Here is a 26977-nt window from a genome sequence, read left to right as displayed (position 1 = left end):
CGCACCACTGCTGGCTCCGGCACCATCTTTCTCACACCCACAGCTCTCCCCACCGCTGTGACGGGGGGCTTTGCAACCGGCTGAGACCTTGGCAAAGCCACAGGGAGGTGAGTGACGCCCCGTGGAGCCCGCGGTGACCAAGAGACGTGGCACCCTGCTCCTGGAAGGTGGTGGCTGGGCTGGGGACCACGGACTCCCCCCCTCTCCTTCCTGCTGCACCCTCCTAGCCTGCTGACAAAGGAGAAATGCTCCAGCCTGTGGAAGCTGGGGGAGAGGAAGAATTTCAGAAGGAAGAGTCCTTCACCTGGCTCACGTAATAATAATAAAAAAATATTTGGGGAGATATTTGCTGTGGCATGTATAAAACAGCCTGGGAGCGCCGTTGTACCCCTGGGCCCATCACACCGGGCGTGCTCAGTCCCAGCTGTGGGCAGCTGGCGTCGGTTTTGCTCCGGAAAGCAAAAGTTGGGTGTGCGTCTCCCCTCCCTCCACCCGCCCCCCTGGCCGGCAGCAGGGCCCAGACGAAGCCAACGAGCGTTGGCACAGGGACCGAAGGCAGCTCGGGGTGCACGATGCTGTTTATTGGTGTCAGGCAGCAGTGGGATACAGGAACTGGGTACCGGCGGGAGGGGACGATGGCCCGGGGGGCTCGGCAGAGCCTAGTGAGGGGCAGTGGTGTCCCCCCACCCCGGCGGCATTGCAGGAGGCGGGAGGGGAGCAGAGCTCAGAGGGGCTGCACAGGCTGGGACACGGGATGGGGAGAGGGGCTTAGGACACCGAATGGGTTTTCCCCCCGCCCTGTAGGTGAGTCAGAGTTTCCCAAAGGCAATGCTCATCCCGAAAAGCAGGGGATTTTCAGGAACACGGTCCTCTGGGGCACGTTCCCCTTGGGGGAATAGTGCCGTAGGAGCTGGGCTGGGCTGGCAGGGAGGAGGAAAGCCGTGCTCCCGCACGCTCCCCGCAGAGCATCCCTCCCCGCATGGACCTCGGCGATGTCCCTGCTCTCCTCTTCTGCAGGGGGCAGAATTACTCCGCGAGAGCGTGTCGGCGGGGGAAATGCTGCAGATATTTATTCATCTGGTTACTCAAGGAAACCCTCAGCCACCGTCCCAGGGGCCTTAAGCAGAGAGGTGGAAAGGCTTCAACAGGCTGGGGCCAGCGCGTCCATCGTAGTATCGTTGCTGCATGCCATGTTGTCTTCCGGCCCCTCAAAGACCCTCTGTAGGGCGACCTGGAGGGATACCAAGGGGCAGCGCCTCCGGCAGCTCCCCACCAAGAAATAGATGAAGGGGTTGATGCTGCTGTTGATGCAGGCGAGCAGGAAAACAACCTGGGAGGGCACGTTGGTGTAGCTGAACTGCTGCAGGAAATTCCAGATGCTGAGGGGAAGAGCGAAGAGGAGGAAGAGGAGGACGGTGAGGAAGATAGCGATGTAGAGCCTCTTGGGTTGGTGCTGCTGGGAGCCACACTGGACCTTAATGAAGAGAATTGTGCTAGAAATGACCATGGGTGGGGCAAAGATGAGGAAGTTGAGGACGTACATGGAGATGAGAGCCATCTGGCAGTGCTCGTGCTCGTGCAGCAGGCACAGAGAAGTCACTGCAGCAATGACGGTGATGGAGAGGGCCCAGAGCAGGGCACACACCAAGGCCGACAAGCACTGGGGATGGCGGATGCTGGAGCAGAGGATGGACACGCACCTCTCGATGCTGATGGCCGTCAGGAGGTACAGACCCATGTTGTAGGAGAACAGCGAGAGCAGGAAAAGCAACCTCAGGTACATCAAGGACACAACAGTGGAGCAGGAGACATTCTGCATCACGTAGAGGAGGGCCGAGGTGACCATGAAGAGGAGGAAGGCGAAGTTGGCGATGGCCAGGTTGAGGATGTAGACGGTGATGGGGTTCCTGCGGATGCGGAAGCCGAGGAGCCATAGGATGGCCCCGTTCCCCACCAGCCCGCAGAGGCAGACGAGCAGCGTGACACCGTCTGTGGCCACGTCGGTGACCTCTATCCTGCACGAGTCGTCTCCATCGGCGGTCGGCGTGCGTGGTGCGGGAGGTGGGGACATGTGGTTCCCCTCCATGGATGGATGCTGGGCAGGCGGTGGGACGTGGTTCCCGGCTGTGGTCAGAGCGGACGGGGAGTTAGTGGCTTGGAGAAGCCAGGGCTGAGCCGTGCGGCCTCTCGCCAGCTCCCCGCGCTGGGAAGGCACCAGTGGAGGGCAGGCGGGACGTGCTGGGGAGGGGAGCAGTGGACATTGGGGGGTGGGAGAGGGCAGTGGGAGGGGAGGGAGAGGGAGGTTCACCAGGAGATGCAGAAGGCAAGCGCAGGGCAGGGGAGAGAGGACCTGGGGACAGCACTGCCTGTCCCCGGGGGAAGGTGGGAGCAACGTAGCTGCTGGCAGTGGATGCTGGGGGAGAGGAAGGTGGGGTAGGGATGAAGGAAAACGTTGCACTTAACTGTTAGCTTCGGTGAAGCAGCAGGCAAGGGTTGTCCTTCCAGCTGGCCCGGGCAGATCAGCATCTGTATCTTGGCATCTCACGCTCCCTTGGGATCCATATCCTGATCGGATCCTCCCAGGACAGTTGCATGAAGAAGAAAGTACTCCGGTCACCAGGAGGTCCCTGCTCCCGTCCCACCACCTCCTCTCCGCGCCCTGTCCCCAGCGCGCCCCTCGGCAGTGTGTGCCGCTCCCCCCGCCGCAGTGGGGTCACGGGGGAGCCTGGAATGGTTTTGTAACTCCAGTTACGTCAGAGCTCCTCTTCCTTGTTTTTATTTATCTTGCTCTTTTTTTTTTTTTTTTTTTTTTTTGCCACAAAGGAAGTGCCTTTTGCCAGAAGCTCCACACGAAGAATTTTGTGAATGATTCCTCATTTGCTTCTGATTAGAAACACTCCTCCCCAGACAACCACCCGCTCGCTGACTGCCTTCCCTCTCCTGCCACGTTTCTGCCATGCTTCATTTCCCTCCCACCCAGCGCACGGCTCCCCAGCCCTCAGCATCCCTGGGGGGGCATCGCCCTTCCGGCAGGACAGTGCGATACTGGCCGTGCCAGCGGTGCTGGCGATGCCGGCGGCGCTGGTGATACTGGCGGCACTGGTGATAGTGGCGGCGCTGGTGATGCCGGAGGCACTGGTGATGCTGGCAGCGCTGGCGGGGCGGCTGGGCGCTTCTCAGAAGCAACTCCTCTTCTGGGAATAGCACGGAGATCGTCGCCAAAACCTCCCCCGGGCCCAAGGGAGCACACCTTCAAACCGGAGCCAGGAATTCGCATTTCTTGTCAGCCTAACGCGGGCTTTGACAGCGTTAAAGTTCTTGTCAGTCTAACCTGGGCTTTGGGCTGGGGTGGGATGGACGGGGACAGCCTGGGAGCAGGCACATACGCGTGTGCGTCCGTAGCACCGTGCATCGGCAGCGCCCCGAGGATTTCTGGATGAAACCTCCCACTCATTCGTTCTTCAGGTATCTTAAACCTCCAGAAACGAACTTCTCCGGCTGCCTTACCGAATTGCTGTGTTGCACATACAGCCGATTGCTCACAACTTACACGTTTGTTCTTAAAGAGATTATCGTGTGCTGACTTCAAGGCTCCTTTTTTTCTTTTTTTTTTTTTTTTCTTTGGGTTTTGTCTGTTTATTTGCTTTGTTTTTAAGGCTAAATATAACATTCTGAGTCATAGTGAGTTGCACTGGAGTTGCTTCACGATACCGACCTGCGGGAGCGGGGAGGAAGCCCTCTATTCCCCGGCCACTAATTACCTGGGCAGGCTGGCTGCAACCCAGCTGCCCTCAACCCCACTTCCAGCTCAGCAACGCTTACATCCACCTCCCTCCTACCGCTCAAGCTGGGAAATATCGATAAATATATCACAACTGGCCGGAGCCTGGGAATTCCCTGCTGCACATGGGAAGGACAGCTGAAAACAGCACTGTCTTTTCAAATTGGTACACGGAGTTCATAAAGAAATGGCTATTTTTATTTTTTTTTGCAATCAGATTTAGTGAAGCAGATGGAGACGTTCGTCTGGGGATCATAAGAATCTGTTTTCTGCCTTTTGGTTCTTTTGTTGCTTTGTTTTTGGTTTTTTTTTTTTTTTTTCTGAATCTCTTCGTTTACCTGATAAAGTGCATAGGAAGCAGAAATCTGGTGAGGCCGAATATTTAGTGTGATGGGATTTTCTGTAGTCTTTTTTTTTTTACAATAATGCACAGGTTTTTTGCTAAATTAACTTCAAACCCTCAAAAGCTCCCCAAGTCTCACCCTCTTCCTGCCGTGCATCACCCTCTTCCTCTTTTTCATCACCTTCCTCCATCTCCTCTTCAAAAGACGGCAAAATTAAATCTGAATATCACAACCGGTGACTGTGTTTAACCTGCTCTTACACCTCAGGGAACGATCCTCCACATAAACCCCCAAATTCTTTCATTTTGTGCAATTTAAGCCAATTCTTAATTGCCAGGGTTACATCCTCTGAGCTGGAGGGACCGGCTCCTTTCTCTCGTGACGTAGTGCCTTTGGATTTTTCTTTCCTCCCTGTGCAAATGCGTAAGGATCTGTGCCGTTTCTTTTCAATCAAGGCTGTGCCGTGCGTGCGAACCACAAAGTATTATCAGTAAAAAAAAAAAAAAAATCAGGGGAGGAGTCGTCAGGAGTTTCCTTATCGATATCAGTAGGCACCTTCTCTCCTACGAGCGCAGAGCTCGGTGCTTGCAGGGGCAGAGATGACTCACTAACGCCGATCGGTATGATTTTGCAGCTCACATAGAGTTTTTCCTCCAAACGTCTATTTTTATCCTAAGAAAACAGACCTTAAGCAGGCAGCATCACCCCTCAGTCGCAGAATAAATAAAAGCAGAACCGTATTTGGATGAGTTTCAGTGAGGAAAAAAAAAAAACCCCAAACGCCTGGGAAGTGAGAGCTATGGATGCTGCGATGGGTTCGACGTGGAGCTGGGCACAGCTCCGGTCCCTGCAGGCTCTGCCTTCCCGGGAGGAGGAGGATGGATGGTGAAGCCCACCCTGCAGCCGCAGAAGTCATTTTTAGCTAATCCTACCATTGCTTTAGCATGAAAAAGCTACTTTTGGGTTGATTTTTGCAGGGGTTGAAGGAGAAGCCCCCACCTCCCCAGCAGAGCTGATGGGGTGCGTTGCACGCGGTGACTATTCCCAGCCAGCCCCAGCGCATTTCTCCGGCAGGCGGGGGTTTCCCAAAGGATGCTGCCCACTCCCGCCGCATCCAGAGCAGATGCTGGCAGTGTGCCGGGGGGGAATTTGGAGACTTGTGGTTGGAAGAACATTTGGGGCAAAGGCAGTGAAAACCGGAGATGGCGGCGGTAATTATTGCAAGCTTCGGCAGCGTCGTTACCACTGGGACACTTGGAAGTTCATCACTAAGATTTTTTTTTCTTAGGCTATTTAAACTATCCTGGGTGAACGGCTTGCCCTTTTTCATCGATGATATATTTCTGTTACTACCCTGTTAGAACCGTTTGTAATTTTGTTCTAATTTCTTATAATTGTATGGGTTCCCTTTGATTGCTGGGCAGGTTGGAAGAAGGTGGGAAATTTCTGCTGGGAAATGAGTTCCTCCGCTTGAGCCCTCTCCAGCGTGAGCTGCAGACGGAGGAATGCCCATTAATTAAGTTCAGTTCGCACACATGTTCCTGTGGTTTGGTGTTTTGTCCAGCTGGGATGGTAAAAGACCATCTCCAACTCTGCTTTCTGCTGGGTTTTTTTGTTGGTTTTGGTTGGGTTTTTTTTTTTTCCCCCCGTCCTGGGATCACAGTGATCTAAAAAGGGGATAAAGCAAACCAGAGAGTTTTCCAGGGAGAAGCTGATCAAGTCTTTCCCGCGGTGGTCCTGGGAGGGAATGGGTGATGCGCAGAAGAGATGCTGTGAGGCGATGACCTGTGCTGTCGGGTGAAACCCAGCCCAAAAGAAATGCATTGCTTCTCTGTGGGGGCAACCGGGCAAAACCCCAGCGGTTATGAGAAGAGCTCACTCGTGGGAGTGATTTCTGAGCACTGTGTGACTTCGAAGCAGGCAAAACCCCAAGTTTAAATAAAGCCTGTGAGTTTGTTTCTCGATATCGCCCCCTTCTCCCCGTTTTTACCATAGAGAGAAGAAACGGAAACATTTCAAACGATGCCAAAACGTCAGCGTGAGGGAATTCGTCACCCTTGTCCCCAGCGCGGCTGTCGCCACGTCACTGGGAGCTGTTAACTGCCAGCCCGAGGAAGAAGCAGAGATTTCAGAGGTGAAATAAAGAAACGGACGCTCAGTCCGGTAATCGTCGTCGTCACTGCGCTGGTTGTCCTCGCGTGTGCCAGGACCCCCGGCCAGGAGCTGCCGTCGGGATCCGCGTCGCCCGGCCCCGTGCCTGGCAGGAGGGGGCTTCCCCAAGCAGCAGCCGTCAACATTATTTATCACATTAATAACAACAACTATTATTTATTATTATTTATTTATAGCTTAATTTATCTGTTGTTTGTATTTATTTGTTATTTGCTATTCATATTTATTATTTGTTACTCATTAATTGTTATTTATTGCTTATCATTTATTATTTACTATTTGTTTACTATTTATTATTATCTACCATCTACCCTTTATTATTTACCATCTACATTTTAGTATTTACTCTTTACTATTAGCAGTAATTATTACGTACTATTTGCTATTGACTTATCACATTAACATCATTTAACATGTAACATTATTTACAAACGATCGGGAAACGTAGCCAAACAGCTTCTGGGCACATTTCTCCAGCCCACAGCAGCCTCTGCCTTACGCTTGGCTGGGCTCTCACCGTCCTGCTGAGGGGTTCTATTACTCCCCCCCGCCTTTAATCTCATTTTCTGTTGAACCCTTCCTTTAAATATAAAAAGAAGCGCGACAGTGCGGAGATGCTGAAGAGCTGGGACCGGTCGGGGTGGGTTAAAACATCGCAGCTCTCCTTCGGTCCAGTTTCATTATCGTTTAAATAAATGTAATTTACTATGGAATTTGGAGGAGCCCGGGTTTCACCCCAAATCAGGACCATTAACTGATGTCAGGAGTATTTCTCTTTCTGTTTGATCGAAGTTGCAGGGGAAGCGGAGTACCCCACCAGCACGCCGCACCCCCCCATCCCTCTGCCTGCAGCCAGGCAGGATTTAGGACGGAGGTGCAGGCAGGACTGCAGCCCCGGGCTGGATGGGATGGATGCTCTCCCAGACGTTTGTGTTTGCTTTCCTTTGCTCTGGACGTCTCCGGATGATTTCTTCCGAGCTGCTTGTTTAGATTTGCTGTACAGCAGACAAGGAAGTGGGACAGATGTCCCTGGCCCCAAAAAGGATGACACGGAGGAAGCTCCTGCCCCGCAGACATCACTCGTGAGCAACGGTCCCCTCCGAGGGCTCATCGCCACATCCTGCAACCTCAGCAGGGGTGAGACGTGAGGACGGGGCACGGAGCAGCCGCCCACCCGCTGGCATCAGAGGAGGGCTGGTCCAGCGGTCTGCGTCGTCCCCGGGGCACGGCCGGGTGCGTCACGCCGTCCCGCTTCCCTCCCGTCCTCCCTGCGGCATGGGGCGATGGAGACGTCCAGCTCAGGTCTTGCAAGCGGGGAAGTGACAGCCGGCAGGCAGCGAGCGTTTCCCTGGGTGGGTGGGGAGCTGGTGGCTTCTGTGTGACAGCAAAGAGGAGGCATTCGCACAGATGGGAACCGCAAAACATCTCAGGGACGTTGCCGCCGGGCACAGAAGAGAAGAAGCGAATGAGAAGGAAGACGGTAATTTCATGCTCAACGTGACGGTAGGTTTGCAAACAGGAAGCTTTTGAGGCAACCAGCAGATCAGTCTGCAATGCCTGTCCTGTGAGGGTGACTCTTTGGAAAGCTGCTTCCGCTGCTCTCAGAACTGATGACCAAGCCCTGGCACGTCTGTGTGCCCGCAGCCACCCACCCCTTTGCAGAAACCCACGACTCTGGTCCCAGGGCCCATTTGGTGTCCAGCTGAGGAAGAAACAGAGAGCCTGCGGGAGGAACCTCATCATGGAGTTACCTTGTTCCTGGTGGCCAGATCTCGTCTGGGAAGGTTTTGGCATGGCAGATTTGTAAAATTTCACATGTGAGCCTGACAGAGAAGACTGGAGTTTGCGGCTCTGGGATACCAAGGCTGTGCAAGGACTCTGCCCTCACCGGACACCCCCCGTGCCTGGTGAGAGGGGTCTGGGGCTCACCTCTGCTCCTGTTGCTGGGGCACGCAGCTCTGCTCTTCCTTGATCTTTCCATTCTTCCCATCCACCTCTTCAGCCCCTTTCAGTCCTTAAAGGGTAAATGGTTCTGTATGTCTTTTCTTTCTTCCTCCACCCCTCTTCCAGGTCTCTGTCTTCTGCCACCCTGGGCCCAAGCTTTTCCCTCCTATTCCTATTCCTATTTCTCTTGATCTCTTTTCTCTTCTCTTCTCTTCTCTTCTCTTCTCTTCTCTTCTCTTCTCTTCTCTTCTCTTCTCTTCTCTTCTCTTCTCTTCTCCTCTCCTCTCCTCTCCTCTCCTCTCCTCTCCTCTCCTCTCCTCTCCTCTCCTCTCCTCTCCTCTCCTCTTCTCTTCTTTCTTCTTTTACCTTTTTCCTTTTTTCCTTTTTTCCTTTTTTCCTTTTTTCTTTTTTATCTGCTCAGTTCTTATGTTCTCTGGGTTGCAGATGTTGTAGCTCATAGAGGAGGGGGAAAGACTGAACAACCAGGGGACATTCACAGTACTGGGAACTGAGAGTCACTAATTTTGCCTTCATCTCTTGCCTTTTTCCAGCTGAGCACGAGAGAGAAAGGAGGAAGATGGACCGACATCTCAACAACACGATCCGTGACTGGCGTGCGATGCCCCCAGCGCCTCTGGAGAGCACGGTCTACGGGGATGGACACAATGGGACCAGGTGCTTTGCAGAACACATCCCTGAAATCGTCACTGGTAGCATCACGCTGCTTATTTGCCTGTGTGGGCTGGTGGGGAACGGGGCCATCCTCTGGCTCCTCGGCTTCCGCATCGGGAGGAACCCCTTCACCGCCTACCTCCTGAACCTGGCCGTTGCGGACACCTGCTTTCTCCTCTGCACATCGGCTTTCCTTGTAATATATCATATGCCCATGCTCAGCTGCTTTCAGCCAGAGCTTTTGCGGGTGCTGCCGCTATTTCACTCCATGGTTCTGCTCACGTACAGCACCAGCCTTTATCTCCTCACAGCCATCAGCGTGGAGAGGTGTCTGGGTGTCCTGTGGCCCTTCTGGTGCCGATGCCACCGCCCGAAGCTCCTGTCAGCCGTCACGTGCAGCCTGCTGTGGGCCCTCGCCTGCGTGCTTGCGGGGCTGGTGTACTATGTGTGCGACTTGGGGCACTCTGACCACTGCTGGATGGTTCTCGGAACCTTGTGCTTTCTCAACTTCTTCTTTTTCATTCCCTTTATGGTTCTTTCCAACGTGATACTCTTCATCAAACTTAGGCGTAGCTCTTGGCAACACCATCAAGTGAGGCTGTACACTGTCATCTTCCTCACTGTTTTCTTCTTCCTCCTCTTCGGCATCCCGCTCAGTGTCCAGATCTTCCTCAACTACTTTATCTACATTAATTTTGTCTTTGAGATCTGCCTGTTGCTGGCCTCTGTCAACAGCAGCATGAATCCCATTATTTACGTCCTGGTCGGGAGCTACAGAAAATGCAGGTTCAGGGGATCCGTCAAAGTGGCTCTTCAGAGGGTCTTTGAAGATAGAGCAGATTCCCAAGAGGCGGGTGAGACCCCTGTGATGGGAATTGCTGCCTAAACCCCTATGGCTGCAGACCGGTGCCTGGAGAGGGGCAGCCCTGCCTCTGCACCCTGGGCCAGCACCCGTAGGAGCAGAGCCCTCGCCCAGCTGGGTGAGCGGGACCGGCAGTGGACAGCCGTGTGTCCCCCAGGACACGGCCACGCTTGGTGAGATTTCCAGGGGCAGGGCTGGTTCCCACCTCAAACTTATCGTTAAGTTATTTTAATAAAAGCGTCTTTCATGTAACTTACTGGTGATTGCAGTTTCTTCCCTTGCTGGCTCCGTGGGGTGCCCTTGCTTATTCTCAAAATTACAGTTGTGACAGTCCTCTCACGCTGCCCACGAGTTTATAATGCTGAAACGACGTGGTCCAGAAGGTCCTGCCTCATCTGTTCTGTTCTCCAGGGTTAACACGGTCACACTCCTGGCCCCCGATCTGTACTTCTTCTGCTTCCCAGCATGGAGATGTCCCAGCTCTTCCTGCCTCTTCCCTCTTCTGGGACCTTGGTGCCTGATACAAAGCACTGAGCACTCACTACCTTGATCCTCAAAAGCCCCCAGAGCAGAGGAGGTGATGGTGAGGGACAGAAGCGATGTTTTCAGCTCCCTCCGGCTTGACATCCCTCCTGTACCACGGTCTGGCAGAGAAAACCCATCTCAGCCTGCCTGATGGAGCCGGCAGCGTCAGTCAGCAGCCAAACCTTCATCCTGCCAAGGGGGGTTTAACTGGGGAGGCAGGAAGGGACAGGCACTGCCTGGTGATCAGCACCGTGCCAGGTTGGTCAGAGGACGGACAGCCAGCCAGCTAGGGGCTGACGGCCGCCGGAAAGCGCAATTCTGTGCACTGGGTGGAGGAGCCTGCGGAGCAAACTGCCAGGGCCGACCCAAGAAAAGAGACGGGAATAGAGGATGGGAAAGTTCTCACAGACGATCACTCCAGGAGGTTGAGCTCTGCCTGCCAGATGGTTTTATTAGCTTTCCTGACACACATAAACAACTGCTACCAAAGCCATAATATTTACAGAATGTAGCTTCCTTTGAACACATACAAACTTAACCCCGAAACAAACAAGTAACTGATGTTTGTAAATCTTGTTGGAAGTCAAAAGTTTAGGTGAACATGCTCAGGATGTTGCCCACAAAAGCAGAAGCTGAGAAACGCCTGGGTAACCCTTTTGCAGAGCACAGGGGTAGGTCTGGCAGCGAGCATTGTGTTGCACGGCATCATGCTGGTGGAGCTCGGCGCTTTCCTTATCGTGACCTGTTTGCACTTGAAAGGGTTCGCTTGGTGAGGGGACGTGAGATTCTGTAGTTGGGGACACAAATGCAGCATCGGCGAGGGAGAGAGGAGGTGGTTCTGGTCCTGGGGTCCCCAGGCGTGCCAGTTCCCGGCAGGAGCAGCCCTCGCCCCCAGATCCAACAGGAGCTGTTTGAATTCCACCTTCACCGCAGTCAGTCTGGGTAGGAATCATCTCACTTAACTTCAGTGCTCTAAAAACTACATGGACCTGTCTGAGGAAACCATCGTAGGTTGCTGACTGACTACAAAGGGAGTGTAGAAGACAACTCAGATGAAACCCATCACTTTTAGATGGCTAAAGCCAAGTGAGAAGCACTGATTCTTAGGAAAAAAAAAAATATTTTCCTGAAATCCTAAGTAATCTCTCTGCTCTCTGCCTGTGCTCTGGTTCATGCACAGATCTCATTATTCAGTTAGCTCCTTGATGCACGTAGTAGCATGCTCTTGGAAACTGTGTATTGAAGGTCACGTAGCACTGAAATTGTGGTATACAAGTGGCAAACCTAGATCTGAATCAGAAATAGAGGTTTTTGAGCAACGCAAAGCTTGTAGCGCAGGGCCTTACACCCCTGGAACGATAGGAGAAAAGTTAAGCCAGTTCAGAGACACAAATATTTTAGGAATGGAGTTGCTTTATAATGAAACGAAAGAGGAACCTGACATGGAGACAATTGCTTTTCCCATAGGTCTAGTTTCCGAGACTCTTTTTTGTTAGTCATTTCCTGTACAAAGCCAAGAATAGATTACAACCAGAACCCTGATACTATCAAATGCAATGAAACAGTTCCCTGTTTGCAAGGCTTGAGGACAGGACCTGCTTGGCTAACACAGAGAAAAGTGCTTTGTGGAAGGACCTGAGAAAGACCCCGTGTTGGACGCTGCACAGGCTCACCAAGGCAGGCTTCGGTCCAGTTTTCCAAGTGATAATTCCAGGAAACCTCACGAAGATCTCATCACAGGGGCAGCAGCTGGCGAGTGCGACGTGATGTGAGTCTGCAGAGCGTCTGCTCCAGTGAAGTTATCCAGGCTCTGAGAACAAAGAAGGTCAGACTTTTCTGGGTGGGTCGTCTTTTCAGCCTAATTGATGCCTCCTCTCCTTGGTTTTGAACTTGTTGGTGCATTTGCACCAAATCTGACTGGGCAATAGTGGTCTCTAGGATATTAAGACCTATAAATATTGTGGAAAAAGGTGGTAGGGGAATACTGAAATGAGTGTCCCACTGAAGGAACCCAGCAGCTTAGTAATATCAACTATAATATTAGATACCTGAGAACCCCTATCACATCCACCCCAAACCCACTTGCTCTTTGACATCCCAACGAACAATCCTTTCATCTTATTATTTCCCTTCTCCAGATCTGTTCTTTTCAAAGCCAGGAAGGAGGCATCTCCCTAGCTTTTGCTACACCTCTGTACATGCTCTTGTGCCAGGCATGTTATACCCATCTCCTCACATCTTGTCTTCCATCTCTCCTGTCCCTCGTTTCTCTCTGTGTTCCTCCACGTAGAAGCTGGGACGTGGCTGGAAAGATCTGAAAAGCCTAGTGTGGGGGACAGCAGAGTTGCTGACATGTCTCTACTTCCTTTCATCCCTCCAGCTGTGTGAAGGGGAAGAAGAAGCAGCAGAGGTTTCGCAATGAGCACGTTGTTCCCTCCCAGCACTGCCAGCTGGAGCCAGCCTGGTGGGATGGCATACAACAGGAGTTGGCATCACAGGCTGCTGAAGCATGAGGATGATGACTACAACTGGGCCGACTGTGAAGCTGCTCACTTGAGCACAGTCCCTGTCACGCTGCTCATCTGCCTCTGCGGGTTGGTGGGGAACGGAGCCGTCCTCTGGTTTCTCAGCTCCCATGTCCGCAGGAACCCCATCACCGTCTACGTCCTAAGCCTGGCTGTCACCAACTTCACCTTCCTCCTCTCCATCGCCATTGCCATTGTGATATTTTACAGCTCAGGGAGCTTTTGTCACAGGCTGGGCTCACAGGGTGTGACAGCTGTGTTGAACATCACCATCCTCTTCACTTTCACCGCCAGCGTCTTCCTCCTGACAGCCTTCAGTGCCATGATGTCTCTGTCCATTCTCCTGCTGGCCCGCTGCCGCTGCCACCGCTCCTGGCGCTTGCCAGTGCTCGTGTGTGCCCTGCTCTGGGCCCTCTCCTTCCTGCTCACCATGATCCTCTACTTTTGCCCTGCAGTGCTCATTGTCTTCGTCCTGACCTACCTCTTATGCGTGCTTACCCTGATTTTTTCCGGTCTATCCCTGCTTGCCGGGGTCTTGTGCTGTTCGTGGCAACATCCCCCAAGGAAGCTCTGTGTTGTGGTCCTGCTATCTGTCTTCTGCTTCCCCTTCTTCACTGCTGATTTTGGTTACTGGCTCTTGCTAAGACTGTTTGATTTTTCTGTTTTTGTCTTTGACACCTCTCTCCCATTCGCTTGTGTGAACAGCAGTATCAACCCTGTTATTTACTTCTTGGCTGGGAGCTGTGCAGATAAGTTCACACTCTCTGTTAGGGTTGCTTTCCAGAGGGCTTTTGAAGACATAACAGAGCCCCAAAATAGAAGTGAAACTCCCAGAAATAACACCATGGAAACAGTTGTTTAAATCCCTGCAGCCCCTTTCTGAGAAAAGATGCTCTAGGGATGGAGACATCCCGTGAGCCAGGGTAAGACAGGGACGATGCCTTCGGTGCGGGTCTGCCGGCAGCTGAACGGAATTAGCTGCAGCACAACAAAATGTGCTGGGTGGCACGGGAACTCCTGCCTGGGGTGGAAACTGGACAGCACGACGAAATACCCGTCGAAATCTTTGTTTTAAATCTGTCCTATGCAATAGTTCTGAGCTTTCCCTGTCTCAAAAGTGAGCTTGCTCTACCCTGCGCACTATTAAAACAGAGCCACGGAGGATCTTAGCTCTTGTCAGTGGTTTGGGGTTTTTTTTTTTGCTGTGTCTGCGTACGAGCAGAGCGCGGGTGGATAAGAAAGCTTGGCACAGCAGGGTAGAACAGTTCCTGGGCTAACCCTTGTGTGTGCATCTCCAGCAGTACAGACACGCGTAAGAATATGCAGATACTTCACATCCAGCTTTATTATCAGGCAAGTAGGCATGTATTTGGGGTCACCCCTGGAAGGCTTTCCCTGAAATACAGTGCTTTTGCTGCAAACTGACTTTTGTCTGCACATTACTTCAGTTGTCTGCATACAAGGGTTTTTGACTCGAACTGCCTTTTGTGGTTCCTCCCACTTTTCTCCTGGCTGTCCGGATGGTTGGCTTGAGCAAATGGGATTTCGCAACCACGACCTGAGGTCTGGATCCATTTCTGGTGTGTCTGTTCCTTGTCTAGAAAAACAAGAGGAGTAGGGTTAAAATAAAAAAAACCCCAAAAGCACAGCCCTGCCTGAAGACTCTGTAAAGACCTGATTGTCCATGTGAAAGACAATACAGGGAGAGGGAAGGAAAACAATGGACTTTTAATGGAAAAGACCCTGTTGAGTGCGTGAGGACTGAGTCCCTGTAGCCTGGCTCAGGCATTCCCTGCACAAAAGGGGTAGTGGCAGCGCCTTCTCCGCTTCTCTCTTCCCTCTGTGTCTGTCAGCCCTTGCTATCAAGGAGCTGGGGGATACACCAGATCTCATTTGCCTGTGAATTAAGCCACCACCAACCATTGCTTTTGAGCCGATTTTGTTTTGATTGCTTTGTTTTGATGCCCTGGTGTCTGGGACCTAGAATGGTGTCGGAAGTTTCTCTGCCCTTTGGCTGGTCCCTCAGCCCAGAGCTACATTCCACCGGAGAGTCTGGAATGAAAATTGATCAGTACAGGTGCAGAGCCATGATAACTAAACCCATAAAACTCTCTGGTAAAAACAAGAAGCTCAGATAGGTGGTGGGCTGCAGGCAAGGGAGATCCTGGGAAGCAGGAAAAGCACATAGGAGGATCGTGGTCCTTCTGCACCTGCCTTGGGAGACACTCCCTGGATGATGGGAGCCCTTTTCCGGACAACAGTTTGTAACTCTGGAAGTTTTTACTTTCCAAAGGACAAGTAAGTGGGAGAGAGGGAGAAAAAAAACCCCCTCTCAACCACAGAAGACTCCTGCCCTGTTCTGTAAAACAACTCTGTTAATAAACACTTCTTAGATGTTTAACCTCATCACGTGTCTTCAAAGCGTGACTCACTGCCCATGGGTTATACTCTCACTTCTCTTTCTAAAAGCAGCAGCACGTTAGTTACCCTTGGATTTAAGGCAGTGGGAAAAGGATGGAAAACTTCCCACTGTGTAAGAGGCAGGAAAATGGGTGGGTGAATACAGGCATCCCTGCCACCTGCAAATGCGATGATCTCCTCTCAGGCTGTGTACCTCCTCCCTGCTTTTCCCAGCAGTCTCCCAGTTGCTGGGAAGCCGCGAGGTCCTTTCTTTCTGATCTTTCCACGTCTGACTGTCTCAGCCAGCCGCAGCCCTCCACCCTACGAGGAGATGCTCTCCTGGCTGTTCCTGAGGAAAGCTTTCAGCACATGTGGGCAGCTCCACTGCCATGGTTTGGCTCAACTGGAGGCTTCTTACAGTGAGATATATCTCTGCTAACTGCGAGCATCCCAGAGAGATGTCATCTGCTGCCCAGGTCCCTCCCAGAATGAATAAGGAGGTCTTGGCACTGTCAACAGATGACTCGTCCCATCAACTGCAAGTTACCTACCTTAGGATGAGGAGCATCATGCTCTGGAGGTACTTGTCCTCCTCACAGACAAGTTAGAGGTTTTAGAATGAGAGGAAATGAGCCATTTTCTGACAGAGTTGAGTCAGCCTTGCTCTGTTCACCAGTGACGAGCTGTGCCATGAAGCCCAGTTGTGGTTTATTCAACAAAGTTCGGGGTCAGAGTTACTGTGTTGGAAACAACAAACAAACAAAACCAAAGAAATCCAAATTTAATTTAGGAGTAGTAACAAAATGATGCCTTAGGTAGGTAACTAGAAAAAGATCAATACAATCAGGATTTTGGAGTGTGTGGTTAGTCATTGAAAAGGCTGTGCAGAGGAGTTGTTCAGCTCCTCCTGAGGATGGCCAGGTTCAGGATGGAGGCACTGAAGGGCTTCACTTGATGCTGAAGCTCGGGAACCAAAGGATGGCCCCACTCCCTGCCAGCCCACACAAGCAGATGAGCAGTGTGATGCTCCTAATTTCTATAAAATTAAGTGGCCCATACATCAGGGTATGTTAATTTTCATATTTCAGGCTCTTTTTGGTCATGGACACACAGGTGTGTTCAGTGGAGTTACTATGCAATCTTTGCTGCGAGCAAAGAGAATACAGGAACTAGAGTCTCTGACCTGCCAAGACCATCTGATCTGGGAATCCCCTGCCTTGCCTCATGGCACGGCTCGGAGCCATGTTTGGGGAATGTTCGGGGAGCTGTGCCAGAGCAGGTTCCCGTCTCAGCCTCCGCAGCTGGCATGTGCCGGCAGTGTTTTTCTCTGGCATCAGAGAGGTGATCTTTGGCATCGGACATCCTGAGTTGCACTGTGTTATCTCACTCTTCACCTTGAAGTATTTCCTTTCCAAAATTGGTGCCTTTTCTGGAAACATAGCTTCCCCCATCACCCCTTCCAAGTACGGCAGAAGAGTCTGAACCCTCCTTTTGGGATGCTTTTGTCCCTGTGGACAAAACTTTTGTGGAGATATTGAAAAGTGAAACATGCCTTAAAATCCTCTCTTGGTTTCCTGTAGTGACTGATAGGAGCAGGGCTGGAACAGATTCCCTGCCGCCTTGCAGGGACGCTTCCTGTGCTGTCCGGAGGTGACAACCTCCAGGATACGATGTCTCATCAGCCAGCTGAAGTCTGTTGCAACAAGCCGTGTTCTCCTGAAGCACAGCTGGAAAGCAGCACCTGGCGTGGACTTCTTGGCATGATCATGAGTGCCAGGAACCTGTCACTCTCTCCTAATCCCCCGGCACTATCAAACCCATACTTTTCTCAGAACGATTTAACCCTGGAATTAAACAGCGTGACAAACTCCCATTTAAAGTACAAGAGAATGCTCTTGCTTCTCCCCCAGCTCTGCAGCCCTGCCCGACGCTGGTTTGCTTCTCTTTCCATCAGCTGGGAGTGCAGGGCAAGCTCTGCTGACCGCATCTTTAGCCAGAAGAGCAAGGATGCTCCATGCGATCCATACCCCTCTCCTGCCATCTAGAGGCATCAACCCCGCAGATGTTTGTGAAATCACCACCAGACCCGTGCTGGATGTGTCCCTCCACTCCCCACCCTCTCCGAGCCCGGCGGGTGGGTGAGCAGTGGGGCCCTGAGGCTCCTGCTCCTGCTCGGGGGAATCTGCACAGGTCTGGAGGAGGCAGAGGGGTTCAGTTGGGCTGGGAGGGGGATTTTGGTGGGCGTGAATTGCCAGCAAGGGTGTCCTGCTTGGCTTCCAGGAGTAAGTGGCTCTCCTGGGAGTCCTCGCCCTCCACCTCCCAGCTGGGCAGCAGCAGACATCTAGGCAGGGCCAGCTCAATGTCTTCACCGCGAGGGAATCGGGGTCAGGAGGGGGCTGCAGTACCCCGCGGACGAGCCACACGACTGCTTCCCACGGCAGCAATTGCCTCTACTCCTTGCTCAGCCTTTCACTTCATCATGGGTACAGTGGTGCCGGTGAGATGCCCCCATTGACCCCCTTGGCTTGCGCATTTTTGCAATCCTTTTTGCAAAGCCCTGCCTTGCTTGGACAACAGAGATGGCCAGAGCTCCCCCAGGGCCTAATGTGTCAGACCTTAGATCAGATCCCCCAAAACACCATGAAACTCATCTGCTGAGCCAAAGGAGCCAGAGTTTATTCGCTGGGGTCATTGCAATGGGCAATACAGCCTGGGCACAGGGACCAAGCCTGGCTGAGCAGTATTGCGCTGGGTCTGGGCTATGAGCCCCAGTGCCTCCATCTGCCAGGCTGTTTGCGAGGCTTCGCATCTCCAGGTCTCCTCGCCAGCGGTGTCTTACAGAGTGGTCTCCACCACAGTGTCCCCAGGCACGCGGCTCTCCTCCTCACTCATCGCTTTCTCTTCGAACACTCGTCGGAGGGCGACTTTACCAGAGACTTGGAACCGGCACCGCCGGCAACTCCCCACCAGGAAATAAATGAATGGGTTGACGCTGCTGTTCAGCGATGCCAGCAGGTAAGACATTTGAAGTATAAATAGGCGTATACCAATATGACCAAGAAAAATCGCCACAGTGAGAGGAAACCCAAAGATTAACAGGAAGATCACACTGAGCAGGATAGCAACATAGAGTTTCCCTGGCTGTCGTCTCTGTGAGCCGCATCGGAGTTTGATGAACATGGAAAGATTGGAAAGGAGTGGCAGCAAAGAGAAAATGAGAAAATTCACAATGCTTATACCTTGTAATAGCTGTTTGCAGTTTATATTGAAATAACAACTAACCAAAGCCAAAGAAACAAAAAGTCCAGCGCGAGCCCAGAGCACCCCACACATGATGCCTGACAAGTGCTTTGGGCGGCGACATCGGTACCAGACTGGGAACAAAACAGACAGGCACCTCTCCATGCTCATTGCTGTCAGGAGATACATGCTGGCAAAATACGAAAACAGGAACAGAACCATCAGAATATAATTGGTCATACGATACTGAAATGACAAAATACAATAGACTGTTGAAATAACGTATAATGTAAGATTAACAAGAAGGAAAAGGAGCAGAGAGAAGTCAGCGATGGCCAGGTTCAGGACATAGACAGTGAAGGGGCTCTTCTTCATGTGGAAGCCCAGGAACCACATGACTATCCCATTCCCCACAAGTCCACACAGACAAATACCAATAAAGACACCTGAAATTGTCAACATACTATAATCTTCTAGTATGCACCGAGATTCATTAACTGCCTGAGAGTCTGCATATCCAGAAGATGTGTAGTTCAGAGAGAAGTCTGTTGTGTTGGTCTCCTCCATGGTGAATGACCCTGCTCTGGGTGGCCACCTTCTCCCTCTCTCACCACTTCCTAGGAGACAGGAGGAAGGAGAAGGAAATGAGGGGCATCGGCGCTCCCAGCACTCGCCATCTCTCCTCACGGCCCCACGCCAGCCCCGGGCTGTGCCAGGAAGGACTCCGTCCCCTGCCGTGCCCAGGACAGTCTGCCACCCCTCCAGTCCTGTCCATGGCCAGGAGGCATCTCCCACCTGCCCATCCCTGGTCTCCTACCTCCTGGTGCTCCTGGGAACAGTGCTGCCACAGGAACTCCAGCACACGGGGCCTCCAGGCTCACCAGGAGGAAGGATCTGGTGATGGCTGCCAGGGCCACCCGCTCTGCTTTGGCCTTGCCCTTTGTGCCTGAGGAGCAAACCTTTGACCAGAGATCACATCTCCTCACAATCTCATCACATCGGTGACAGCTTCCCCTCACATGTCCCATGGACGGCGATCTTGTCAGTAGGAGTTGGCCACGTCACCCCCTTCCTCTCCTCCTGCCGTCCTCCGGCTTTGTCCTACAGTGGGAGGGGCTTCTGGCTTTCACTGTGTGTACCTGGTGGTCCAAGACTTCCCCCTGCTCTCCCTGGGGGTACTTTGGCCCCATACAGGGGCTTTGCCATAATGTGCGGCAAAACCTGGAACATACTGCAACTAACTTAGCTATAGCCCCAAAACCATAGGAGACGACGTCTACAGAGCCAAGCTCAAACAAGATCTTCTGCTTGGAGGCAAAGGAAGAGAGAGGACCACCATGCCAATAAGGGATGATGCTGGCTGGCTGGTTCAGGTGCAAAGTGGGAGGTGTGTGACGGGCATATTGTCCCAGACCAGGAAGCTTTGGGGACAGTTTCTCAGCGTAATGTGCTCTCCTGTTACTTTCCAGCAGCACCACTTGACTGCAGGGGGAAAGCTCCATCTGTCAACACAGGAGGGTACATAAATCATTCCCAGGGACAGAGGATGGCAGAAAGGTGGGAGAGATGAGCCAGGGACCCTCAACAGTGGGAAATCACTGATGTGCAGACATGCAACAGCATGAGGGCTTTGCTCAGTGCCTCTAATGACATGCAAATGGTGCTCAAAGACTTCTCCCAAGTTTCTTCTGGGAGATCGAGGCTTTGCTTTAATGCATCAAAGCATGCAACATAATACTTGTGAGAAATTTGATGCTACAAAGCCATAGAAATAATCAATAAAGGGAAATGTTTTTCAGAGTGGAGGCAAAGAAAGAAAAACACGTGCTGTCATTGTAGGACTATGATGAGCTGATTTTTATAGGCCCAAAACTGTGGGAAAGGGGAATAAAGGGACTTAATCTCATGAAACGTTAGTGAACGACATAGCACACCACACTGCCCATGTGAGGCACTCTGATGCTCTCTTCCAGGGTCCCGAAGGCAACAGCAGGTCTTACTTGCCCTGACCCCAACCATTCATCCCCTTCCCATGGGACCAGGGGCTCCAGTTAGGGTCAGACATGAGCAGCCAGGCTTTGCCTGAGCTATACAGGAGTTGCGCCTGTCTGAAGACCTGTCTCCATCCACTTCTCATGGATGGATCTTGAGCCTATGCTCTAGCCTTGTTTCAAGTCTATCTTCGGCCCCAACTCCTGCAGCTCCAGGCTGGACCCCCTGGGGGGAGACTGTGGACCCTTCCATGTTAACTACTTGAAATCAAAGGATATCCTTGGAAGTCATCAATCTTGGGCATGGCAAGCATAGGCAATAACTCCCAAGAACAGGTATTCAAAAGATGGAAAGCACATGAGAGAGGGAGAGAAAATCAGCAATGAAAATGCCTATGAGCTAAAGGATGAGATTGTGCAACAGGAACCACTTGTAGATAAAAGTGCATTTGCAGCACTATGTACCCTACAAAATGTAATCTCAGAGGAGACACATGCACGTGGGGGATGTGATTAGAAGCAGTGGGCAAAGCCCTCGTGCTGTTCTGTATCTGAACACTGGTGATTTCTCACAGCAAGTTGTGACAAGGCCAGTGCTCACTGGCTGCTGTTGAGGGGACTCTGTTGACATCCCAAGTGCAGGGAGTGGGTGTATGATGAGGCCTGGGGGCACAGGGGAAGGGATGGGCATGACCAGGAGTGGTTCTGCACCGGAGGAATGTTGGGAAGAAGGAGCATCAAGGCCATGGGACTGTCAAGGACTTCTGAGTGGTTTCTGCTGGTTCATCCACCTTGTTGATGGTCCCTGGCTCATCTCATTCATTCTCGTCTTTCTGCCTTCCTCTTGCCCTGCCAAATCTCTTCCCCACCATCCTGTTGCTAATGCAGGCTGTAAAGATAGTGGACAGAAGAGAGCTAGGGGAAGTCTTGCACCACTAGCTTCGCACAGCAACACCCAGGAGACCCCAGCACATTGAGCTGAAGCTGGAGGATGGAGATATAGAGATCCTGACCAGAAGACCACTATACATCAGGGAGTAAGTGATCCATAAAACACTCAACCTGCATAGTCCCAGGCCTGTGCTGTGCCACACTGTGCCGTGCTGTGCTATCCCCTGGCCATGGGATAAACCTGGTTGGTTGACCAGAGGAGCCTGCGGGCAGCTCCCACTGCATGCTGGTGATTACACCACCTACATGTCCTTGCCTTTATCTAAGACTGCTGCAATGGTTCTCATGTGAACATCCTTTTTGTCTGACAGTAGAATGAGATGTTTTCTTTTTTAAGAAAATCTTGTAATATCTCAAATGACCATAATGGGGTAACCTCTCCATGGACAGGATCTGCCCTGATCAGAGGTCTGTTTGATGTTGCAAGACCTGGGCTTTCCAGCACCTGAAAGACCATAAGATTATCTGTGCTATCGTCTCCTTCTTCATAGTTTTAGATCTAGCAAATTGTGTTTAAAATGATACTTTACAGAGTCTGGTGCCTTTCTTAATGGGATCATAACAGGTCAGCAAGTCCTGGTGAAAAACTAGGGGAAGGAGAGGAAGGAGGTGACGTGGCCAACTCCTACTGACAAGATCGCCGTCCATGGGACATGTGAGGGGAAGCTGTCACCGATGTGATGAGATTGTGAGGAGATGTGATCTCTGGTCAAAGGTCTGCTCCTCAGGCACAAAGGGCAAGGCCAAAGCAGAGCGGGTGGCCCTGGCAGCCATCACCAGATCCTTCCTCCTGGTGAGCCTGGAGGCCCCGTGTGCTGGAGTTCCTGCGGCAGCACTGTTCCCAGGAGCACCAGGAGGTAGGAGACCAGGGATGGGCAGGTGGGAGATGCCTCCTGGCCATGGACAGGACTGGAGGGGTGGCAGACTGTCCTGGGCACGGCAGGGGACGGAGTCCTTCCTGGCACAGCCCGGGGCTGGCGTGGGGCCGTGAGGAGAGATGGCGAGTACTGGGAGCGCCGATGCCCCTCATTTCCTTCTCCTTCCTCCTCTCTCCTAGGAAGTGGTGAGAGAGGGAGAAGGCGGCCACCCAGAGCAGGGTCATTCACCATGGAGGAGACCAACACAACAGACTTCTCTCTGAACTACACATCTTCTGGCTATATGGACTATGGGGAAAATATCAAATATGAATGCTCAAGACTACCTTACAGACTGATGGTCTTTGCAGGCATCTGTATGGGGATTTCTCTCTGTGGACTTGTGGGGAATGGGATAGTCATGTGGTTCCTGGGCTTCCACATGAAGCAGAACCCTTTCAGTGTCTACATCCTAAATCTAGCTGTTGCTGACTTCTCTCTTCTTCTCCTGTTTTTTCTGCTCACCTTGTCAATTTTGAGCTTAACAGCAGTTTGTTCTTATTTGTATAATTTTATTTCTTTCTACACAGATTTTTTACTTGTAGTTGAATTTCTGTGCCACTTCTTTGACCTTAGCAGCCTGGGTCTTCTGACAGCAATCAGCGTGGAGCGGTGTATCTCTGTCCTCTTCCCAATCTGGTATCGCTGCCATCGCCCAAAGCACTTATCAGGTGTTGTGAGTGGGGTGCTCTGGGCTCTCGCTGGGTTATTTGTTTCTTCGATGTATCTTAGCTTTAACTTTGCTGAAAGCTATGAGACAGTATTTGCAGGTGTAGCCATTGCAATTTGCATGATTTTGTCATCAATGATGCTGATTTCCAACCTGTCCCTGTCCATCAAACTCCGATGTAGCTCACAGAGACGACACCCAGGGAAACTCCATGTTGCTGTCCTTCTCAACGTGATCTTCTTCTTTGCCCTTGGTATTCCTTTCAGTGTAGAAGTTTTCCTCAATCTTCCAAGTTCACATGAATTATTTCCTGAAAATACGTCTTTTCTGCTGGCGTTACTGAACTGCAGCATCAATCCCATCATCTACTTCCTGGTGGGGAGTTGCCGGCAGCGCCGGATCCAAGGCTCCGTGAAAGCTGCCCTCCGCCGAGTGTTTGAAGACAAAGTGATGAGCAAGGAGGAGAGCCATGTGCCTAAGGACACTGTGGTGGAGACCACTGTATAAGGCGCTGCTGGTGAGGAGGCCTGGAGATGCCGAGCCTTGCAGGGGATGAAGGTCCCCATGCAGTCAGTGCCTGACTGCTGCCAGCGAGGGGAACAATGCGGCAGCTCAGCATGTGGGCACATGGCACAGACCCAGCACAGCACTGCTGAGCTTGGCTCAATCCCTGTGCCTGGGCTATATTCTCCATTGCAATGACCCTCTTTGCCCTGTCCCCAGCGAATAAACTCTGGCTCCTTTGGCTCAGCAGATGAGTTTCATGGTGTTTTGGGGGATCTGATCTAAGGTCTGATACATTAGGCCCTGGGGGAGCTCTGGTCATCTCTGTTGTCCAAGCAAGGCAGGGCTTTGCAAAAAGGATTGCAAAAATGCGCAAGCCAACGGGGTCCTGGTGGGTGACGGGGGGGATTAGTGGTGCAGAGAATAAGACATGCAGTAAAATTAAAATTTGGAGAAAGAGAAAGAAACAGAGAAAGAGAAAAAGAGAGAAAGAAAGAAAGAAAATAAAAAGAAAGAAAGAGAGAGACAATGAAGAAGAAAAAGAAATACAGAGAAAAGTGAGCTGTCTTCATGGTGCTGATGGATGAGATTTGGTGAGACAAGAATCTCGCAGATAAAATCCCATTTGCAGCCCTATGTAACCCACAGATGCAATCTCTAAGGTGACATGCCTGAGAAGCTTCATCAGAGGCCGTGGGTGAAGCCGTTGCATGTCTGCACACTGATGATATCCCAATGTGGAGGGTCTCCCTGTCCAGCATCAGGTACATGCAGTGAAAGCCAGAAGCCCCTCACACGGTGGGACAAAGCTGGAGGACGACAGGAGGAGAGGAAGGTGGGATGTGGCCAACTCCTACTGACAAGATCGCCATTCACAAACCTTTCTCTGTTCAATGATTCCTTGTATGATGGAACGCATGGGAGAGACAGCTGGTCTTGTGAATCACAGACTTCTATGGTTGGCTTTTTTGCACTGTTTTGGTGGGGTGTTTAGTTCTGTGGGCTGCTGGGAAATGCGGCAGGCATGCATTTCTTGGGCTTCCACATGAAGAAGAGCCCTTTCATGGTCTACATCCTGAACCTGGCCATCACTGACTTCTCTCTGATCCTCTTTTTTTGTTTACCATTTGCATTACACAGTGCAGGTGGTGGGTTTTTTTGTTTTGTTTGAACTTCCCAGTAGTTTACCTCCCGTTTCTCTTCTGTTACCTTAGCAGCATGTATGTCCTGACAGGAATCTGTGTGGAGTGATGTCTCTCTGTCCTCTTTCCACTCTGGTACTGATGCCACCACCACAACCACCTGGCAGGCATTGTGTGTGTGGTGCTCTGGGCTTTGCCTGGCCTTTTCATTTGCTTAACTTCTATTTGCTGTAATTTTTACCTAGTATCCCTCTGTGGCAACATATTCAGAGGTGCAGACTTTCTGTTCCCTCATATTCTCCACCCTGCCACTGCTGTCAAACTCAATCCTATTCATCAAACTCCAGTGTTGCTTGCTGAGGTGTCCCCCAGGGAGGCTGCACATAATGCTTCTCCTCTTCCTCACCTTTGCTGTTCCTTTAACTGCCAAGCAAGATTTGGAAGGCTTATTCATTGAACATGATGAACCTAACAAACTCTTGCTCCCTTTGGTCAGTGAATGAGTCTTTGTGGTCTTTTGCAGGATCTAAATCTGCTTTTTTGGAGCTAGGTCTAAATCAGAGAAAGAAGAGAAAATGTTCTGATCAGAACATTCAAAGAAATAACAGGGGGTCATAGCCTTTCTTTTTTGTTTGTTTTTCTTTTTACAGGGCAGCACTTTCACTGAAGCCATTTCATGTTAGTTAACAACCCAAATACTTTATTTCCAGCTGAAGCTTCCTTCAACCATAAAAGAGAAAAGTAACAATAGAAGTATGGCTGTTTCTAACAATACTCTTGGGATATAACTGAAGGAGGATTGGTAGGTATAGGCAGTATCTCTGGTGTTGGTGCTGTAAAGATGGCACACGAACACCTACCTTGGGATGCACATCAAAGAGTTGCCGGGATAGCTAGAGGTACAGGTGGAATTGGGGAACAGGGATAGTATAAAGTGTTTGCATGACAATGGATTTGCTTGGACAGGAGAGATGAAGAAGAATATCCCCAGAGTGCTAAATTCTCATGTGTAGTGGGTGAATCACACAGGGGCTGGTCCTGCTCCTTCCGGAATCACTGGAGAAAGTGGAATTAGCTTTTCTAAAACAAACTTGGCTTTTCTGTCCATTGTCAGCACGCACTAACTTGAAGGTTCTTCCTGTGTCTTAAATAAAAAATTATTTATCTGGTCCAGTCCCCATTTTCTGTCTTCATTTTCCCCTTTATTTTCATTATGATTTGCCTTACAGTTAGTGTTGCTTTTGACAGTAATTCAAGTATTATTTCCTCTGCCACACATTGCACAAAGAATATTCCTGGTTCTTCTCAGATCCCTCCTTTTTGTCAGGAACTTCCCATAAAATGGGTGATGCATATATTGCTGCTCTAATGCAAAGCGCAGCTATGATGGAAACACATCCTAAGGAAGCTCCGGAATAGGCATAATGGACTGAGGTAACAAGATGTATTTTAAGATGGAGAAAATCATATTGCCAAATATCTGTGAAATTCACCAATTAAAACCACAGAACAATAAACCCAAAGCAATTAAGTAGGTGCTAATATTCATATAATTACCAGGACAGAAACAATCTATACAAAATAGGAATATCTGTCAGTGAAAAAGGATGTTTTCTATACTGTGTATCTTTTGAAATTTCTTTCCGTTACTCATATCCTCTACTCAGAGAAGATTAGAAGTCATGAGCATCACTGAGTGCCCTAGAACTTGGTCCTTGTTCAGAAGAAATTGGAGTTCATGAGCTCATTCCTCTTTTGGTTTGAGGTGATGTAAAGAGAGACTCTTTGTGAAAGGTCCCAAGAGATCCCAAGGGGACACATCCACCCATATTAGACTTCCAAGTGACTGGTTGTAAATCAAAAAACATTCACATGAAAATTGTGGGGAAAATCACCGGCGAAAGCTGTTGAAGTTGTAGAATTGATCTGCCTTAGCCCCACGGCAGACTCCCTACAGTACCTAGTTCAGGCCCAGGTGCTGAGAGGAAGGATTTTATTTATTTTTTAATAACTAATAACACACCCTTAGCTTATTGCTTTTACAGGTCTGGTTCTCACCCATTCTGTTTCTATATCTTTCACTAGAAGCCCCCGTGGTCATGGTCCCACTCCCTTTTTTTCCCCACACAGGCTGGGATGTGGCAGCTCCAAGCTGGGACCTGGATAGGGACAGACATTACCAGAGAAGAACAGACCTGGGCATAGGAAAGCTCCTAGTTCCTTTTGCCTCTTAAAGCATGGGCGAGAAAGGGGAGAAAAGGGGACAGAAACACCAGCGAGGAAAGCTTCGTAATGAGTCCTTTCCTCTGACAGAGACAGGTTTGAGGCACTGGGAGT

The 26977-nt window shown here is 50.9% G+C and overlaps 5 protein-coding genes across 7 annotated transcripts; 3 read left to right on the top strand and 2 right to left on the bottom strand.

Annotated features, from left to right (window-relative positions):
* Positions 1-562: 562 nt before the first annotated feature.
* LOC104637655 (mas-related G-protein coupled receptor member H) lies at positions 563-2707 on the bottom strand. Of its 2 annotated transcripts, XM_075755445.1 has the most exons (3): positions 2464-2703; positions 1701-2124; positions 563-1474 (listed from the first exon to the last, which is right to left on the bottom strand). In XM_075755445.1, the coding sequence occupies exons 2-3, from the start codon at positions 2084-2086 to the stop codon at positions 1027-1029; spliced, it is 834 nt and encodes a 277-aa protein (XP_075611560.1). In that variant the 5' UTR covers positions 2087-2124; positions 2464-2703; the 3' UTR covers positions 563-1026. The 2 variants fall into 2 exon arrangements, with proteins under 2 accessions (XP_075611560.1, XP_075611561.1); XM_075755446.1 differs by having other exon boundaries at positions 1000-2124; positions 2464-2707.
* A 6013-nt stretch (positions 2708-8720) lies between these two features.
* Positions 8721-9898, top strand: LOC104643788 (proto-oncogene Mas). The gene has a single exon (XM_010313212.2). The coding sequence runs from the start codon at positions 8819-8821 to the stop codon at positions 9797-9799; it is 981 nt and encodes a 326-aa protein (XP_010311514.2). The 5' UTR covers positions 8721-8818; the 3' UTR covers positions 9800-9898.
* Positions 9899-11792: 1894 nt separating this feature from the next.
* LOC104643798 (proto-oncogene Mas-like) lies at positions 11793-15231 on the top strand. 2 transcript variants are annotated; one of them, XM_075755443.1, is made up of 2 exons: positions 11793-12140; positions 12681-15231. In XM_075755443.1, exon 2 carries the CDS (start codon positions 12719-12721, stop codon positions 13685-13687), a length of 969 nt encoding a protein of 322 aa, XP_075611558.1. In that variant the 5' UTR covers positions 11793-12140; positions 12681-12718; the 3' UTR covers positions 13688-15231. The 2 variants fall into 2 exon arrangements, with proteins under 2 accessions (XP_075611558.1, XP_075611557.1); XM_075755442.1 differs by having other exon boundaries at positions 11795-12125.
* A 2829-nt stretch (positions 15232-18060) lies between these two features.
* LOC104643807 (proto-oncogene Mas) lies at positions 18061-19221 on the bottom strand. The gene has a single exon (XM_010313235.2). The coding sequence runs from the start codon at positions 19030-19032 to the stop codon at positions 18061-18063; it is 972 nt and encodes a 323-aa protein (XP_010311537.2). The 5' UTR covers positions 19033-19221.
* Positions 19222-22328: 3107 nt separating this feature from the next.
* Positions 22329-23501, top strand: LOC104631739 (proto-oncogene Mas). The gene has a single exon (XM_010308815.2). It carries the CDS (start codon positions 22515-22517, stop codon positions 23499-23501), a length of 987 nt encoding a protein of 328 aa, XP_010307117.2. The 5' UTR covers positions 22329-22514.
* Positions 23502-26977: the final 3476 nt, after the last annotated feature.

This window comes from Balearica regulorum, chromosome 5 (assembly GCF_011004875.1).
Source record: "Balearica regulorum gibbericeps isolate bBalReg1 chromosome 5, bBalReg1.pri, whole genome shotgun sequence".
Lineage (NCBI taxonomy): Eukaryota > Metazoa > Chordata > Aves > Gruiformes > Gruidae > Balearica > Balearica regulorum.
This window is presented reverse-complemented; position numbering and strand designations above follow the sequence as displayed.

Excerpts from the sequence above, each read along its gene's own strand:
- LOC104637655 (XM_075755446.1), bottom strand. The coding sequence starts at position 2,086 with ATGGAGGGGAACCACATGTCCCCACCTCCCGCACCACGCACGCCGACC.
- LOC104643788 (XM_010313212.2), top strand. The coding sequence starts at position 8,819 with ATGGACCGACATCTCAACAACACGATCCGTGACTGGCGTGCGATGCCC.
- LOC104643798 (XM_075755443.1), top strand. The coding sequence starts at position 12,719 with ATGAGCACGTTGTTCCCTCCCAGCACTGCCAGCTGGAGCCAGCCTGGT.
- LOC104643807 (XM_010313235.2), bottom strand. The coding sequence starts at position 19,032 with ATGGAGGAGACCAACACAACAGACTTCTCTCTGAACTACACATCTTCT.
- LOC104631739 (XM_010308815.2), top strand. The coding sequence starts at position 22,515 with ATGGAGGAGACCAACACAACAGACTTCTCTCTGAACTACACATCTTCT.